General features: G+C 29.7%; 1 protein-coding gene across 9 annotated transcripts in view; it reads right to left on the bottom strand.

The window, feature by feature from the left end:
- LOC105367902 (LIM domain and actin-binding protein 1) overlaps positions 1-17,897 on the bottom strand; it is a 123,223-nt gene that overhangs the window by 46,372 nt on the left and 58,954 nt on the right. For 4 of the 9 annotated variants that reach the window (XM_011506749.1, XM_011506754.1, XM_011506750.1 and 1 more), the window contains exons 3-8: positions 10,541-10,711; positions 9,055-9,177; positions 7,050-7,139; positions 6,402-6,485; positions 4,685-4,786; positions 2,180-2,293 (exon numbers count right to left, since the gene is read on the bottom strand). In XM_011506749.1, coding sequence (XP_011505051.1) covers positions 2,180-2,293; positions 4,685-4,786; positions 6,402-6,485; positions 7,050-7,139; positions 9,055-9,177; positions 10,541-10,711 — 684 coding nt within the window. The remainder of the gene's footprint in view (positions 1-2,179; positions 2,294-4,684; positions 4,787-6,401; positions 6,486-7,049; positions 7,140-9,054; positions 9,178-10,540; positions 10,712-17,897) is intronic. The other 5 variants (XM_011506752.1, XM_011506753.1, XM_011506756.1 and 2 more) reach the window with 5 other exon arrangements.

Below are 17,897 nucleotides of genomic sequence, written 5' to 3'. Positions count from 1 at the left end.
TGAAAGGAGTTGCTTTGATTATTACAAGAGAAAATTAACGATAATATGTGCTGATTAGCGTTATTATTTAATTATATTATTTACATTATTTAATGTTGCATATTTAAAAAGTAAAGAGATATGAATATATCAATTATAAATGCTTTGGAAGATCATATAGATCTTGTTGTTTGTAAAGTGATCGGATATCAAGATGCTCGGGTATCAATGTACATAAAGTTAAATAACATAACATTGTTAAGTATTCTTCGCGAAGTGAGCTAGCCTGAAATCATTAAATAAGCTTTTATTCCCGCAAATTGGAAATGATTCGAAGAATCACTTGATTTATAATAATAATAATAATAAACGTAAAGTTGCGGCTCGAAATGATTTCACTTAATTAGACTTATTACACAGCCCGATCAAATTATGCCTAAGACATTGATATTATAATTCACTAATAATTAGGCCTTTAATAATGATTGGCAATAATATGCAGGTTTCACTTTTGACAGCCGAACGAATAATTTTCCACTCCATTGACTCGTTAAAATGTTTCTCCAGCTTATATTAATACCATGATACATTAATTGATGCGTGCGCTACTTGCGTCTAGCGTCCAAATCTTTCCCATCACTACCATTCGCGTCCAAATGCAGATCAAATACAAATCTGCGCACGCATCAACATTAAGCGAAGCACCACACGCCAGCCAATTGCCGGGGCTGTTTACGTTTTGTCCCAATGGAAGGCAAATGTAAACAGTCGAAAGCGTCGTGGTATACATCATAAATCAAGTGGCGGAATGCTATAAAAGTCATACATGCAGCAAGCAGAAAAAAAAAAGCTTAGCAAGCTTAGAAAAGAAAGGCTCGGATGCAGGAGAAGCGGATCATGGGAGGGACTTTACGAAACTGTTCGATCCTTGTTTGTGGTTAAAGTCGATTGCATTATCTTCGGCGGGGGGGGGGGGGGGGGGGGGGGGGGGGGAGTCCGTTTTTCACGTCGATCCATTACTGGAGATTGATGATATCGAGCACGACAAAGGGATCAACGAATTATCTCTTCTTTTGTAAAAGTTCGACGCGAACTCGTGATTTCGAGAGCAGCGCGTCGAAGCGAAATCCGGTAGTTCGTATGTGTAAAGCTGGCGCTTGTGCACGCGGTCGAGTTTTCCTTCTCCTTCTTTTATTGCTGCTCGAGTGTATCGCAATCGCTTTTAAGCCACGATAAAGGATCGAGCAATTGTGTCGAGAGCGACCGAATGAATTCTCTTCTTTGTTCGTTCGAAAAATACTTTAGAGCAGCGCTTATGTAAATGTATGTCGCCTTATACTCTTTCGTACGAAATTGAAGCAATAATTTTAAATCCATATTACAATGCTGTCTCTGTGTCTCTGTTTTTTTAAAGAATAATTCAGATTTCAGCGAGTTTGATATTTCGGATTGGCAGGAATCGCAATGAAATCCGAACAATGTCCACGTCAAATTTATCGTTTGTTAAATTGATTTTTTAATTTTTTTTGCTCTTTCTTTCTTTCTTTTTCTTTTTTCTTTTTTCTTTTTCTTTTCCTTTTTTTTTCTCTTTTTTTTTCGACTAGAAAAATTGTCCGATCGATAAAAGAGTGAAACAATATTATGGCTGTATTAACGAAACAAAGGTTCACATCTATGCGCCAATATCCTTGATTCATTATCAATGAAAACAAGTCAAATAAAAAATCCCAAGTTTCGTTTCAATTAATAATGCACCGAATAATTAAGCGTATGTTCTTACGGATATTACGTATATTACGCTCACAGACAAGGGCTTACTCACGATATCGTATTGTGCATTGATAACAAAAATGGCCAAAAGCTGTTTGCGACGTCAATTATGCACCGCGAGTGATTTTTCACTGAGATATTCGACTGTCGGAAATACTTTGTGGCCGAAGGTTAACCGCTAATGCTTATCGCTACATTCACAAATACATCACACACAGCACGGCTACAAACAAAAAAGGATTATCTCATTAAAAGGCGCTCGACGTTGTAAAGGCAGACACAAAACGGAGGAACGGGCGCGACCGTCAAAGACAAGGAAAAGCATCGAACGAACGAACGAACGAAGAGTCGAGTCGGGTCGAGTGGGTGGATGGGTGGAGTATATTTTATTTACAGTTCCTGAAAATCGAGAACTCAGCTGCTTCCTTACCTCGAAAATGGAGGCCCGCGAGCCCCGGCCGTTGATACTGGATCGCGAGTGGCTCTGCTTATCATTCTCGTTATCAGGGCGCCGTAAATTCGCCAGGTTACAGAACGACGTACGCTGTGGATACGTACTTTGTTTTCCTTTTGCTTTTCTTTTATCTCGCTTTTACGTACGCTTCTCTGGTTAAAGAAACGCGACAGCTCGCGCGTGTGCATGTGTACGGGATCGCAATGTTCTCGGACTTTTATTGTTCGAGAGGCCTTTATTGGCTGCTTTTGGACAATGCCTAGTTGGACTCGCGTGGCAGATTTTGTAAGATTTTGCATGAGGCTGAGGTTTATCGAGGACTTTCTAAATAAAGTAGACGCTTAAAGCGACACCGACCGTCTATTTTCATTATTGCACAGATTTTCAGTCGAAAGCTTGCGAAAACGGAACGAACGTAGACGACGGCTCCTTTTCTCTCGGAAGACATTTTCACCGCGGAGTGGCACGCGAGCGTGTGAGCGTGTGCGCGCACACGCATGCACGAGCGGACATATGCACACGCGAGCGGGACTTGGGTTTCTCACGTCACGGTGCGCCAGATCGAGTAGGAAAAGAGGGGCGAGAGAATAGGGAGGCCTGGAGATAAGGAGAGAGTAAGTTGCAAGTACATTAGTTGCGGTGTAAATTGTGGAAAACGAGCCCGTGAGCTCGGGTGTGTAACTCGATCCCCCCGGGGATGTAGCGATCGCTCGACTTTTCTCCGCCTCTCTCCATTTCCTTACCGCTTTTTACCTTTTTTTTTCATTTTTTCTTTCATTACTTCGCATGTCCACGCTCTTATTGCAAAGTTCATACGTACTTGTAAATACTTCACTTTCTATAAACCTTTCCCATATTTAGGGTCCACAACTTCACTTCGTCTTTTAAGCAAACTCTTTCGTAAACGTAATTTTTCCATTAAATACGCGATTACGTTTCCTTGACTTTCCATTAATTCACAAGCTTCTTTTATTATACCAAACGCTTATTAAAGCTATTCGTTTATTTAGAAAAAGAAATAAGAAAAAAAAAGAAAAAAAAAAAATTGTTGGAAAATTTCTTTGTCTTTAATAGGTGAAGCGGTATACGATCAACTAAATATTATTTTATCCGACTAATGATTTCACGCTCGAATTTATTTTATTAAGAGCTAGAACTTTACTATAACGATTTACAATATCCTGATTATTCTGAAACTTTCCATTCTCATTGAATTTCATAAATATTAATTACGATAAAGACTTATCATTTTAGGATCTTACTCGATTAACGATAATTAAAATAATAAAAATATTAGTGATGAACTACTTACGTATGATGTACTGTATTTGTACGTGACAGAGAAATTCGTTAAAACACTCGATTTCTTTTTAAATTTTATTTATTTCTGAAGCTGCGGTAATCTTTGTTATACACTTTTCTAAAATTTCATACTTTTTTCTATTTCTCGCATGACGTTGATTCATCCATTCTGTTATACATAAAAAGTAAAGATACTTCCGGTAATAGAATGAACGTTAATGCAATGAATATATAATAAGAAATTTACAAGACAAAGACTCATTATAATTCGGTGAATTTTTATTATTTATTCAAAGGTTTCAAAATTATTTTCTTGTTATTTTAAATTATCAATCAACTAGAGTGCTTTCAGTTTTTTGAACGAATCTCCTCTTGAAGTAAGTAAAAGCATAGGAATTAAAAGTTACTTTTACAATTATAGACTTTTAACGATGTTATTATAAAAACAGAAGAAAGAAAAATATATATATATATTATTTGATGTATATTTATGGGAAAACTTATAGATTTATTTGTATTTTTAATTATTTCTATTTACGATAATCTCGAGATAAATGAGAATGGAAAGATTAATAATCGTTATTTAAAAGACTTAAAACCCTTCTGCGTGAAAGTGAAGTATTTTATTAATCTAATTGTATTGAAAGTGTTGTGATTATTTTTTTTTTCTATATAGGAATCTTATAGAAATAATAGAATTAAATACATAAAAATAAAACACGAAAGGAAAATTTTAGAAGCACTCAAGAATTTTTACACTAAATATTTAATATAACTTTTACGTACTAAATGTTACGTTTGAAAAACTTTGCAACTTATTATTGAATTTCACATGATAAATTGATTTGCCATTTATGTGAAATATTATTGTTGAAATCCTTAAATAATTCACATCATATTAATGACAATTGTGTCGCAATATACTTGTTAATAAAATGTAGAAAAGATTTGCAATTCTATTTAATTTACATTTACAATATTCGCGCTGTTTATGAAGCCAAAGTGGCTCTTTATTATTTGTTAAATTACCATTGGACATGACGAGGGAAGGACGGCAAATAAATAGAAAACATTCATTTCTCTCGATGTATCGAATGACGCCTAACGTGAGTAACTGTTGTGGGGCTTAAGCGATATAACTGACAGAAAGCATTTTTACATTGCGTCGGTAATACTTACAAGTGCTTTGACGTTAACAGTGGCAAAAACGATGTCGCGACTATTGAAGTACTTGATGCGCTCCAGCTCGCATAATCTCAAGTCGCCCGTTGATTTTGCTCTCTACTTGATATTTTTGATGTTTTGTTTTTTGTTTTTTTTTTTTTTTTTTGTTTTTTATTAGTCCACCATAGGCAGGCGCCACGTTAAATGGCACAGATAAAATTAATGCAAGATCAGCGTATGTTAGTGTTGTTAATTCAAAAGTATATCTATTTTTATTTTACTAGCTAATTACGCGCATTCTCAGAATTTCAAAAGCAGTTGTTCCTTCTTTATATAAGGCAAAGGAATTATAATTATAATTTTGCTCAACGTTAAGTATTTTATGCGTTAGAATTTAATATTCAAGCAGCGCAATGCCTCTTAACTTATATAGTATTAGATAGTATTATTTCTTAATAATCAATTGTTAATTGAATTAATTGCCTCTACTCTATGTATTATTATATTAAAAAAAAATTTTTACCCATTAATCAGAGCAATATCATATTATTTATGACAATAGTACAAGAGTTTTCATTTTACTTCAAGGAGAAGTTTGTTTGCCTTTTAAGATAATAAGAAGTATTCATTACATACGTGTATGAATGTAAATTATTGTATTCTGAGGTAGAATTTTGACTAGTTAGAAATAAAATCAAATACTGGAATATAAAAACAGAAAAATGAAACGAGAAATAATAATGAAACATAAAATTCAATAACAGTATTATAATAAAATGTTATTTACTTATCAAAAATTATCTATACAGGCGATCTTTTGATCTTATATTTTTTGTATCATCTGACTGAGCTATAATAAGAACAACGACATTTGAATTTACTGTTTCGACATGGGGAATGAAACGATTTTCAAATGTTCTTACAGCTATAAAGTTCATTTAGCGAGTTCAATTTTACATCAACTTTTATTTTATAAATGCTCGACTACATCGTAAATACACACGTTTATCTTTAATTCGTCAGTTTAAACATATAATTAAAAATATGATTGCATGCTTTACTTTTAACAATATAATTATTTTTATTTTTAAATAAAGAACAATATTTTATAACGTAATTATAACGTATAATTCGTAATTCGTTTTGCCATTAATCAATTGAATTCAGATAATCCTAACATTTTTTCTTTATTAAGCATTTTTGTCCAACTCAAAAATAAATTTCATTTATGACAAAAAAAAAAACAAAACATAAAATAATAATAATAATAATAATAATAATTAAATTACGGAAGCCTGTCATTACCGCGCTAAAATAAAATATATATGTATTACATAATTTCACAGGCTAATGTATATTTATAATGAAGATAAATGTCAATATGTTCCAATATCAGCTCATCAAATTGATAAAAAATATATAGAAAATTAAGTACAAATACCTATATTTAAAGTGTAAAATTGAGAAAATTTTCACTTCCCATATTCATTTCACTTGATAATAAGCATATAAGCCTTAAATAAAATAAAATTGAATTCGAGTACATGATTTTTATAAAAAGTTCCTAAGATATTTTGTAGGAACCAATAGCCCATCGAATGTAGTAAGTAACGAATCGCGAATGTAATTGTGTGCTTTCTACGTCATTGATATAAAATGAAAATTCTCCATAAAGTCGAAAAAAATTAGTGAAAAGAACGGGGAGTAAAAATGCTCGACAAGAATGGCTGACCTCCTGGAATCTGTTGGTGTCCGAAGCGCCGAGCATCGTTCGTTCACCTTCGTTCATGTTCGAGACGTCCCCGAAGCTACGACACTGTTAGTCACACATAAAAAAATGGAAAAATGAAAAGATCAAGGTTGCTTCATGCATCTCTCATTTAAATATGTAAATTTGTCGTTGGAGAGCTAACAGTAAAGGGAATTCCAGTGAAAGTCATTATTTGGATTTAGCAAAACATATCATCCTCCAATCAAATAAGCCAAGACGTTGGTAATATTAATTTATCGACAGATATGTGATAATAACTATTTGAATAATTGAGGCTAAGCCGACACAATATAAAGTCGCTTTCATTCTCAAGTCTTACATCAAATCATCACTTTATTAAAAATTAATTGAATTTTTAATGAATCCGTAATTGAGTGTAATGAATTTCATTATATTTCCGCATCTTTCACATTTTCGACCGTAGCAAGGTCATTTGGTGATCTATTTTCATAAATATTTCGGACCAATAATTTTATTCATATACGTGAAATTCCAAAAATTCGAAAAATCTTACTTTTCTTTGAACCTTACTGATATGCTCTACGACAATGTTATAGTGACATTTAATAAACTAAATTATAACAAATTAGTTAGAAGCATTTATCTTACCAATTGTTTGATCGAAACTCCAGTGGCGATGATCTCTTTGTTCGGTTTCTCCGGCTCTACGCGACTTGTCTCCGTTACATATGTTTGTGTCTACATGCAAAGATGTTATAGATCAATTAAGTTAACGATACATGCTTATTAAAACAAAAAAAAAAACAAAAAAAAAAACAAAAAAAAAATTTTCGAACATGCTCTGAGTAAATTGAAACTTTAAAAGAGATTTTTTATCATCGGCATCGTGTATATTCATTTGAAAAAGTCACACGCAAAACAAGAATTTATTGGCTTGTCTTTTACATCTTAAGAGCTCCATGAAAAGGTAACGAAAGATTTTATTTCTCAAATTATGAGTCATACATTCTAAAAAACTTTCTAAGGAAAAGTATTTCCAAAAGATTCATTACTTTCGATAAGAGAAAAAAAAATCCAAATGAAAGAAGTTGAGAATATTTTTTGATTCGTAAAAATTTTTTTATACACGACTGGAAAACATTTTTAATAAAAATGCTTTCATTTTTAATATTCAATAAACTACCCAAACTCTTACTATTACATACATCTTTTGAATATTCAAGTAATCGATATTCTTTATAATATGACTTTCTAAGATTTTTTTTTTCTTTTTTTTTTTTTTTTTTAAATACTACAGAGCTACTTTGATGTTTTACATTAAAAATGCCAAACGTAATATTTCTTACTGAATTGAATTGAAATTGCATAAGTTTATAATCATTTTAGATACTTCAATGGTAATATTAAAAAGTGCTAATGGTTATTTCCTTTGAATAAAATTACTTCACGCCTACGCGTATCTCGTACCTCGTCATTTCTTATTTTCTTAATAAAAATTTGCATTTATACATTGCAGGAATGTGCTCTCAGTCTTGGACTAATTTTATCATTTTCGAGTTAATCCTCTTCCAAGAAATATCAATTGATGTAGGAAAAACGATAAAGTTATTGATTAAATAGCATTGAATTAAGTATTATTAGCACGTTCGTCAAATTATGAAAAATTTCGAAACTTTGCTCTCGGATGAAAATCATGATATAATAATCAGAATTCACAATAAATGATCACAATAAATGATGTATGAAATGTGGTATCTCTATATTTTACATTGCCATTTTTTGTTTTAATCTGGCAAATTTATGCATGATTCGGCTCTTAGAAATGCTTTAATGTGCTTTTAGCTACATAATATTCATAAATAAAATGCTCGATCTTAATAATTTTGCTCATATCGCTATTAAACTAAGTATTATAAGAAATAGTTTTATAAAATGTAAATTAATTTATTTATCACACTTTACGTGAGCTAATATCTTTCTGCTTATCAAAGTAATAAAAATGAAAATTATTTTTAATGGTTTTCATCGCTCACTATGACTTTGATTTATCAATGTCAAAATAATTGAACAAATTAAATTTTACCAATGAAAGTAATGTAATCAGCAACGAAAGACGATTTCTTCATTTAAAAATTTCAATTTGTAACATTGTTCATGTATTAGTTATTGATTACAATGATCCGGATGTAAAGATAAGGAGAACACATCATATACAAGTACATGAAAAACGAATAGCTTAAACGATTAAGTAAATGATACAACCAACGAAACACAATTAATCAAATGCATTAAAGCACTTATTTCATCTCACTCTCTCTCTCTCTCTCTCTCTCTCTCTCTCTCTCTCTCTCTCGAGCATGAATACGCTTATTCAACTAAATCTAATATTAGTTAAATTTTTATAATTAACATGGTTAACAAAAATTATACACATTTGTTTAAAAACCCACACACTGGTATAAAATAATTTACCCATTTTGTTCGTTAAATACAGTTTATAATGAGAATGAGAAACAACCAGCATATTCAGCAGCAAACCAAATAGAGCATACATCGAAATCATTTTGAGATGTGAGGCAATATAAAAGCAAAAGAGAAAATAATCGGAATTTGAGTGAAAGCGAGTTCAATAAGCCTTGCAGGAAAAACTTACTAGAGATTTGACATTGACGTTCGACAGATCGTCTTCGCCGGTGATTTCAAACATCTCCGCGGACGCCTGCCGCGAGACTGTATGCATATTCTCCTTCGTCTCTTTCGACTTAATTTTCTTCTTCTATAAGCGGCACATGTGAAAATGTGAAAAAAAAATGGTAGCAAGCGATTTTGTATTTAGGCATACCTTCGGCAATGAAAAAGCTGTTCAACCGTATCTTCGCTTCTAAAATTTATATTTACCTTTTTTGATGTTTCAAACGCGTTCCGTACAAATTCATATGAGAATCCGTTCTAATTCTATTTTAATATTCATCACTATCATGTTTATAATATTAATTCTATAATTTAATTACGAAATTCTATGAAACGTCGGTTAGGACGGAAGTAATTACGAAAATGTCAGTGCTTAGTCGGTACAAAATATTTACAATATTATTTCAATAAGTAATAATATTCAGATATAAAATATAAATCTTTACGAGGTGTTTGCAAACATTAATTTGATTTTTTCACGGTTTCGTATAGCTTCGTACAAAGGCTGAAGATATGCCGATACTCGAACTAATGTATTAAAATTTTTTAGTAATGTATAGAAAATTTTGTGCTTTAAATTGATCGTTGTAATTCAAAAGCTTTTAATTTATAAAATTTTAATACAGAAATTGCAATGTTAAAATAATTGGCTACGTTAAACAAAGGCGTATGAGTAATGTGTGTGTGTGTGTGTGTGTGTGTGTTTTTTTTTTTTGATTTTTTTTTTTTTTTTTTTTTATTATTAATGATAATTTTTAATTTGTACATAAATATAAAATTCAATAAATGAAAAATAATTAAATAGCCAACTTTTTAAGAATAGAACACATTGGAAGTTTAAAAAAATTTGGTATGGTGGTGGTTTTAATTAATCGAAGAAATTTGTTTTAAAACTCCAACCTAACGAATATTTTATATAATTTTAATGTCATTAGATTTTAAGCAATATAATAAGAAAATTTTTTTTGTCATATATAAATTATCATGATCATATATATATATATATATATATATATATATATAGATAAATTGTATTAAATTTATCTACAGAATAAAGCAGTTCTTAATTAAATAAAGTTGCGAAATTAATTTAATACATACCATCGTCTAAATTTTTTAATTCTTAAACAAAGAATAACTTTAGACAAGTCTTTTAAAAAATTGTTTTTTTCTATTTGTTTCAATGTTTTCTACTCTTAATAATGTAATGAGAATTATAAGTTAAGCTGTAGCTTGTTAAGCGCAATAAATGATGCTTGCTTTAGACAAAAAGTAAACGATTGGTAACAACACTAATTAATACACATATGATATAATGATTGCAAATCTCAGCAATGCAAACAGACATTTGTACAGAGCGTATTGCCTTCAAACAAGTAGGACTTGTCATATTTCATATTAGTCATGGTACGATTTGATATTCGGAAGTTACGTCAATTAAAACTTACCACGGAAATATTCTCTTTTTCGAGTTCACTCTTCTTACTTTTCTTGGTTTTCTTGGTTTTTGTATGATTTGGCGATGCATCGCTTCCTGCACTGCCCTCGATCTTCTTTTTCTTTTTTGTTGTTGTATTGACAGCCGACCCTGTCGTTATAATATCATCACGACTTTCGCTCTGGAGGTAAGAAGGAAAGTTTGAATCAGACGATTAATTGTATATTTTCATTTAAATAAAATTTACATTTTATTCGCATAAAATTTATCTATATTATAAATAATTATTTATTACATTATCGAATAGGTATTTTCTGTACACAGGTTTTTATGAAATTATAATTAAAAAATTAATCATAATCCATTACTCTATTATTATGAAGATTGGTATAAATTTGAGAAATTTTCACAATGATCGACAAAGAAAAGCAATTGTACCTCACATAAATAATTATGATATTACAAAGAAAGAACTGTAAGATTATGCTTATAGTAAACTACTACTGAATTTTGTATCTCAAAATTGGAGATTTTAGCTTAATTATTATTCTTACGCCCTTTATTATCACTTTATAATGAGCCATAAAAGTTACATGAATATATTATACTTTTCAATATTCTCACTTACTTACTTCATAATTCATTCAATCAATAAATAGTTGTATTTACTTCTTCGTGTGTATTTTGCAGCGTGAAACACGAACGTAAATATGACATTCTAAAGTAAACCGTAGATGACTAAATAATACGTACCCGAAGGCAAGCTCAGATATTTATTTCAAACCATTTATTTAAACGTTCATTAACATTATTGTGCGAACATTTTTATTTGCAATTTTTATTATATATAGTTGTTATTCGCCGTATTTTCTGAGTTTATTCATCTATAAGATACGAAAAAAAAAGATTAACATAAAAAGTAAGAACCCTCCATTTAATGAGAATAATACATTTTGATATTCTGAAATACCAAGATTATCTAAAGTTTTTCTAAGGATTCGTTAACCTTTTGAGGAAGTTTTTAGCTATTTATTTTGTATAGAGAAAGAAGTTTTATACATAGATGTCTTTAGCAATTGCATAAAAATCCTATCGAAGAGAAATTATTGCCACGATAATAATATTCAATATCTAAATATACAAATATTAATGTAAAAATATTTCAATGCTACTAGCCAATTTTTTTTTTTTTTTTTTTTTTAATTCAAACACATTTTACTAATAATGCATTCTTATTTATAGAAACTAGTAAAATTTGTAAAAAAAAAAAAAAGTATTTGCTATCGAGTATTTGCATTATAAAGCACTTAAGTTTTGCTAAAGATTGAAGCAAATCAATTAACGGTATTACCATTTATTTCCTTTATTTTTTTATGTAAATAAAATTAAATATCCTTTCATGAATGATACCTAACTTTATTTATCAGATGAAAAGAATGAAATTATATTTTGAAAATATCATTAAATTTCTAATATAATGTAATATATAGGCTGTAAAAGTTTTAATTAAACTTTTAGAAAATAGCTCGTTGTAATTAATTAAAATCGCAAATTGTAATTACTTTAATGATCCGCGAAAAATATTACTACAGGATTATTAGGAAAATACAATTGAATATCACAAAACGCTAATATTACTCAAATATATAATATTCAATTAAATCATTGGGCTTGAAATTCATGTATAAGAAAGATTAATAACAAAAGATTATGAAATTTCTATAAACACTCGGGCATTATGAATAATAATGACAATAAATTACAATTAATAAATATAATGATAAAGTAGTGACAATTAAGTATAAATCATTTAAATTAAATTCAACGTGTAAGCCAAGAATAACGATCCAAACTTTCTAAATGTCCTCTCAAAATAAAAGCAAAAATTCATCAAAATTTTCATTACTGTATAACATCAAATATTATTATATTAATCAATTAAACACGAGCAAAGTATCAAAGAATTTAGATTTGTGTACACGCGTAACCGAACGTACTTAATGCTTACAATGTAAATGTACAGTCAACATATCGATCCGTTAATTAATTTAAATAAAAACAAAGGCAGTAATTAACATTCTCGTCACTCGCCTAAGGTGGAGATAAAAGTCAACGATAGAGGTTTACATTGCGAGACACAAACAATAAAATCACATTCAAACCCACTCTCTCTTTCTCTCTCTCTCTCTCTCTCTCTCTCTCTCTCTCTCTCCTTCAAAACCCTTTAGTCACTCGTCTATTCGCTTATTATTCATTTGCCGGCCACTTATTGTGCGTTACGGCGGCTCGATCAGTGAGCAGATTATCAATTCAAGCCTCATCTCGCAATCACCTTTCCTCGTCTTTCACAGAATCATTCGCGTCGCAGTCATTACTATCTATTATTTCTGCGTACTAGTTTGTGGACGGCGCACATGGAAAATGCTGTGGGACGGAAGGCGCGTGCAAAATTTCTGGCGCATCGATATCGCTTAACTATTCATTTGTCGGCATTCAATTCCTGTAATAATCCAATACTTCTATTATTCATTTCTCGGCATCGCATTCTTGTAATAATTCAACACCCCTACTATTTATTTCTCGACAATGAATTCCTGTAATAATTGAATACTTGTATTATTTCTACCGAATTTCACAATAACTTAATTCGAAAAATTATCTATGTTAATTTGGTTTTCTCTTATTATTTCAGTAACGTTGTGTGAAACTTTAATTCAGGAATTAATTATTTAACGCGACAATAATAGCCTCAAAGAAGTCACATAGAAAAATTTTTAAAAAAGATTTCTACAAAATAACAACGCCAACAACAACAACAGCTATAAAGATAATCATAATAATGACAATAATAATGACAGATGAAATAGAATAAAAAAGTGCATTTCTAAATAATACGATTGTGTAGAATTAATTTGTAAAGAAAATTATTTTGAATATTATTTACGTGAATATAATATATGAAATAATTTTAAGATTTCGTAAGTCGGGCATATTCGAGACGAACATCAAGAGAAATATATTAATTGAGAAATATTTAAAAAAACTTTTCAGATTACGCAATAAAACATAAGTACCAATGTTTTAAGAAATTGATCTCAAATAATTAAGACGAATGGTTTGATTCTTAAGGATGAAATGAAATTCGAGTTAAGAAGTGTATTTAAGAAGGGAATTTTTCATTTTTTTTTTTTTTTTTTTTTTTTTTTTTTTTATTTTGTTGAACTTACGTGTACAGGCTCGGCAAATAATTTATATTACTCAATCTTTTTTTTTTTAATAAATCGCAAAAATTAACATTTAGACTTTATTATGTAAACTTAGTATTCTATATATATCTTTAAATTTATGAAACGTGAAAAAATTATATTAAATATAACGATTCAATTCATTGTCATATGATTAATTATGAAGATCGTTTAGTTGTTGTCAGAGTAATTAATTATAAATATAATAAAGGCTAGTTATTAAATAAACATCGTGGAAAGTTAAACTATAAAAAAAAAAAAAAATTTCTCTTAGCTCCGCGCAATTTTCTTCCTAATGCTTATTTTATTAGGGCGGTGCAAATTAATTTACATTAATATTAATTGGATAACAGAATATCTTCAAAAGCGAGTGCAATCGTTGCATAACGCAATTGTCGCATTCACGATAAATTCTTTTAAAAATATTTGCAAACGTGAAAAGGATGTTTGGTAGCATTAAGCATGACGAAGTGGAAGAATAGCCGTCAATTCGAGTGATACTCACTTTGGTAAGAGCTTGGGTGAAAACAAAGAAAGCCACGCTCAACAAGGAATACCGGCATACTTGACCCAACACGCCATTTCATCGTACGCGATATACGTTCTTGACAAAAGTCACTAGTTCTCGTTCAACACTTGTGCGATTCGCATCGTCGGACGAATGTAAATTCCTCGAACGAGCCAAAGAGACTAGGAAGTCGCGGAACTACCATACGTGGTAAATTATAGGGTAGATTGGTTAAAGCATCAAGAGGGACTTTGAGTTTTTCGTGATAATTGAATTTGGTTTATAACGATAATGTTGGGTCGAGTAGGTAATTTTATATACATATGTATAGTTAAATTTTCTATTTAAAGTGCAAGGCATCTGAATTTTCTTTAATTTTATATTAATAAATATATTATCTCGTTAGTTGTTTAAGCTGAATACTATTTTGAAGAATTAATTTCAATTTAGAGGTTAGATTTTAGTTGCGATAATACTAGGTAATGATGGAAAACAAACCTCGTAATAATTAATATCGAATAAATTCAAAGTAATAATTACTCTTATAACGCATGCCAAATTATACTAAATGCAACTAGTAAGATATGATTGATAACCTGGTATGAAAGAAACGGAAGAAACATCAATAATTATGCCTGCAAATGAACTACACAGGCATCAATTAACTAGCAGCTAAGTTCTGACTAGAATAAAGAAAGTATACGGTCTTACTGTAATGAAGAAATCCTTTGTAAATTATTAAATCTAACTGTTCTTATAAGACAATAAGTACTTGGAGTGGTAATTCTTACACTGGAATACGGAATAAAATGCCAGAATATCGTGAAATTAAAATATAATTGAACATCGCATCTGCAGATGGATATAATGATTATTTAAAATTTTTTTTGTATAAAATTATATTACTTGAGTAAAAAGAAAATTTATTGAAAGATAGAATTGCAAATTATCGACTGTTCGTGCGAAATTCTTTTACACTTTAATTATTAATCGGCTTTAATACACGATGTTTAAAGTATTTTCGTAATTTTGTTTATCGATTATACGTATTAATTATCGTAAATTATATAACGATTATTTTCACAAATGAGAAGCATTTAATAATTAATTAATTTATTTTTTGTTTTTGGTTTAAAATTATTGTATGGATTTATGTTATGCTGAATTTAAATATGAAAATTAAACTTTTACTCTCTGATTTTTATTGTAAATTTATTGCCAGCTACTATCCGGTATATTAATATATATATATATATATATATATATATATATATATATCAACAGAAACGAGCATGAAATTAAATGGAAATTAAAGAATTTCCATTTTGTTCGATTGTTACGTAAAATCAATAAGTGACAATTTAATTACATACATTCAAGTTACCACTTAAGATACTGCAAATGGCAAACACTATCATATCTGTTTACCGTATATATCTATAATCAAATAAACGTAATGTAAAAATAACTATATTTCAATGCAACATAACATCTCGGGAAATAATTTTATTTTATTTACCAAAATTTTCTACCTTCACGAACGAAATGACCTCCTATCCCCCCCCCCCACCCCACCCCCCACCCCGTACCCCCACCCGACTCCCATAAAAAAAACGTTAAAACCACGCAGTTGCGACTATACACCTGACACTGCTTTTTACGTATTCCCATGTGATTAATGAATGATGAACATATGTTCATATTAGGTATATTATAAATAAAATACATATAAAACGGCTTCCATACGTTTCTCTTATATACATTGCACTATGTAAGTGCACTATGTAAAGTTGGATGAAAATAAGAAAGTAGGGAGAATACGTATTTTTAATGAATAAAAAGGTAGTTTCTACTAATATGAAATAATTTAAAAGGCGTGTAATAATGTTTTGATGATTTAATAAATAACCTAGCCACATATTATAAATTAAAATATAGTAATTTCATTTTTTTCAGCATCAAACAGCACTGCGGAAATATTCATACCATTTTAAAAGTCTCGTAATAATAGAAGTCCGGAATTATAACGAATCTACATAAATGCACTGATTATATTTAAATGATAGGATGCGAACCGACAATCATTACTATTTACTTACTCCTTAAGAATTTTCTCGACAAAAATTACAATCATCCATTACTTCTTTACAAATAAATTCACAAAATTTAGCTTATTTTTAATCTCAAAATGTGCATTTAAACGGTCTAGTTATTGTTCTAAAAATTATAGTACTATTATTGCTTAGGATTTCTCCTATTATTTACTTATATCATTATAGGGTTTGGAATAGATTATGAATGTATTTTGTAATGTTACATTGATATGTATTAAAAATTATATAAAAATAAAAAAATAAAAAAATTAGACAATATTTTAACGATTAAACTATCACGTTAACTTCATATTTTCACTATTACATCACTATCGAATTATTGATAGAAAAAAGAATTTCTTGTTAAGTCACTAGAGTTCGATAATTAGCAATTAGCGATTACATTGTAACACATTCACATACTTCAGTTTTAACTGTAAATTAAGAATTTGCGATTATTTAAACTCGCTAAAAAAAAAAAAAAATTTATATAAAAAAAAAAAAAAAAAAAAAAATGTATATGTATATTTATCGTAATAACTTATCTTTTTCAGATATAAATATCATTGATAACTAATACATTAAATTGTAAAAAGAAATGTAATATTTCACCAAAACATTCGTATGTTTGAAGAAACTTGATCGGTAATAAACTTTTTAGCTATTGCCGTGATAATAAAAAGGCAATAAAATGATTTTCAAACCAATTTTAAACAATTCAAACGCTAATTAAGTATCGCAATTTAAAGACCGTAGATTTCGGCAATTACACTAAATGTGTATATTCGAGTGAAATTATATTCTTAAAGCAATTTAAAGACTCATCCGAATGTAAAGTAATTCGACAAATAGTTATATTCAGTCGATGAATTTAAGAGATGAATTATCATAATTCTTACACGACAATGAGATTAAAAATAAAATTACACTTTAATCAGACGCTATTCTGTTAAATCAGAAATGCGTTAATTAATGTATCTGCACCAATTACGAATTAAAATGTAGAATTTTAGATAATCCACTCGACGAATTAGTAATTCTTACGCAAATATAGGCGAGCACGCCGTTCCTTTCAAAATCCTTAACGACGAATTTACTTTACAAATAATCATTTTTTTTTTTTTACGCCTTGATGATAATTGTAGCTGAACATTAAAATCATAACTTTTCACGGTCCAAATGTTTTCACGCTTATTCCATATATAATGCCAACACTAACCTCCAAACGATCGACCCACCACCGCGACTTTACCGCTACTGAATACAATCCCACTTATACCAGCTACAATTTTTTTATCTTTATTACTGCGATATTAATGCATATCCTATTGCAGCGACACGTTAAATGAGCACTTCCTAAACCCATCATGGATTATAAAAAGAAAAAAGAAATAATTATCAAAGAGCAAATACAATCGTACGTAGCTTTAGCGCACTCGTGAGAGTAAAGTAAGCGACAACGGCCATTTAATTTAAGTGTGACTGCTGCTCGCTCGTGTCTGCCAAACTTTCGAATCGCGT

This window comes from Ceratosolen solmsi, unplaced genomic scaffold (assembly GCF_000503995.2).
Source record: "Ceratosolen solmsi marchali unplaced genomic scaffold, CerSol_1.0 scaffold6, whole genome shotgun sequence".
NCBI classification, from domain to species: domain Eukaryota; kingdom Metazoa; phylum Arthropoda; class Insecta; order Hymenoptera; family Agaonidae; genus Ceratosolen; species Ceratosolen solmsi.
This window is presented reverse-complemented; position numbering and strand designations above follow the sequence as displayed.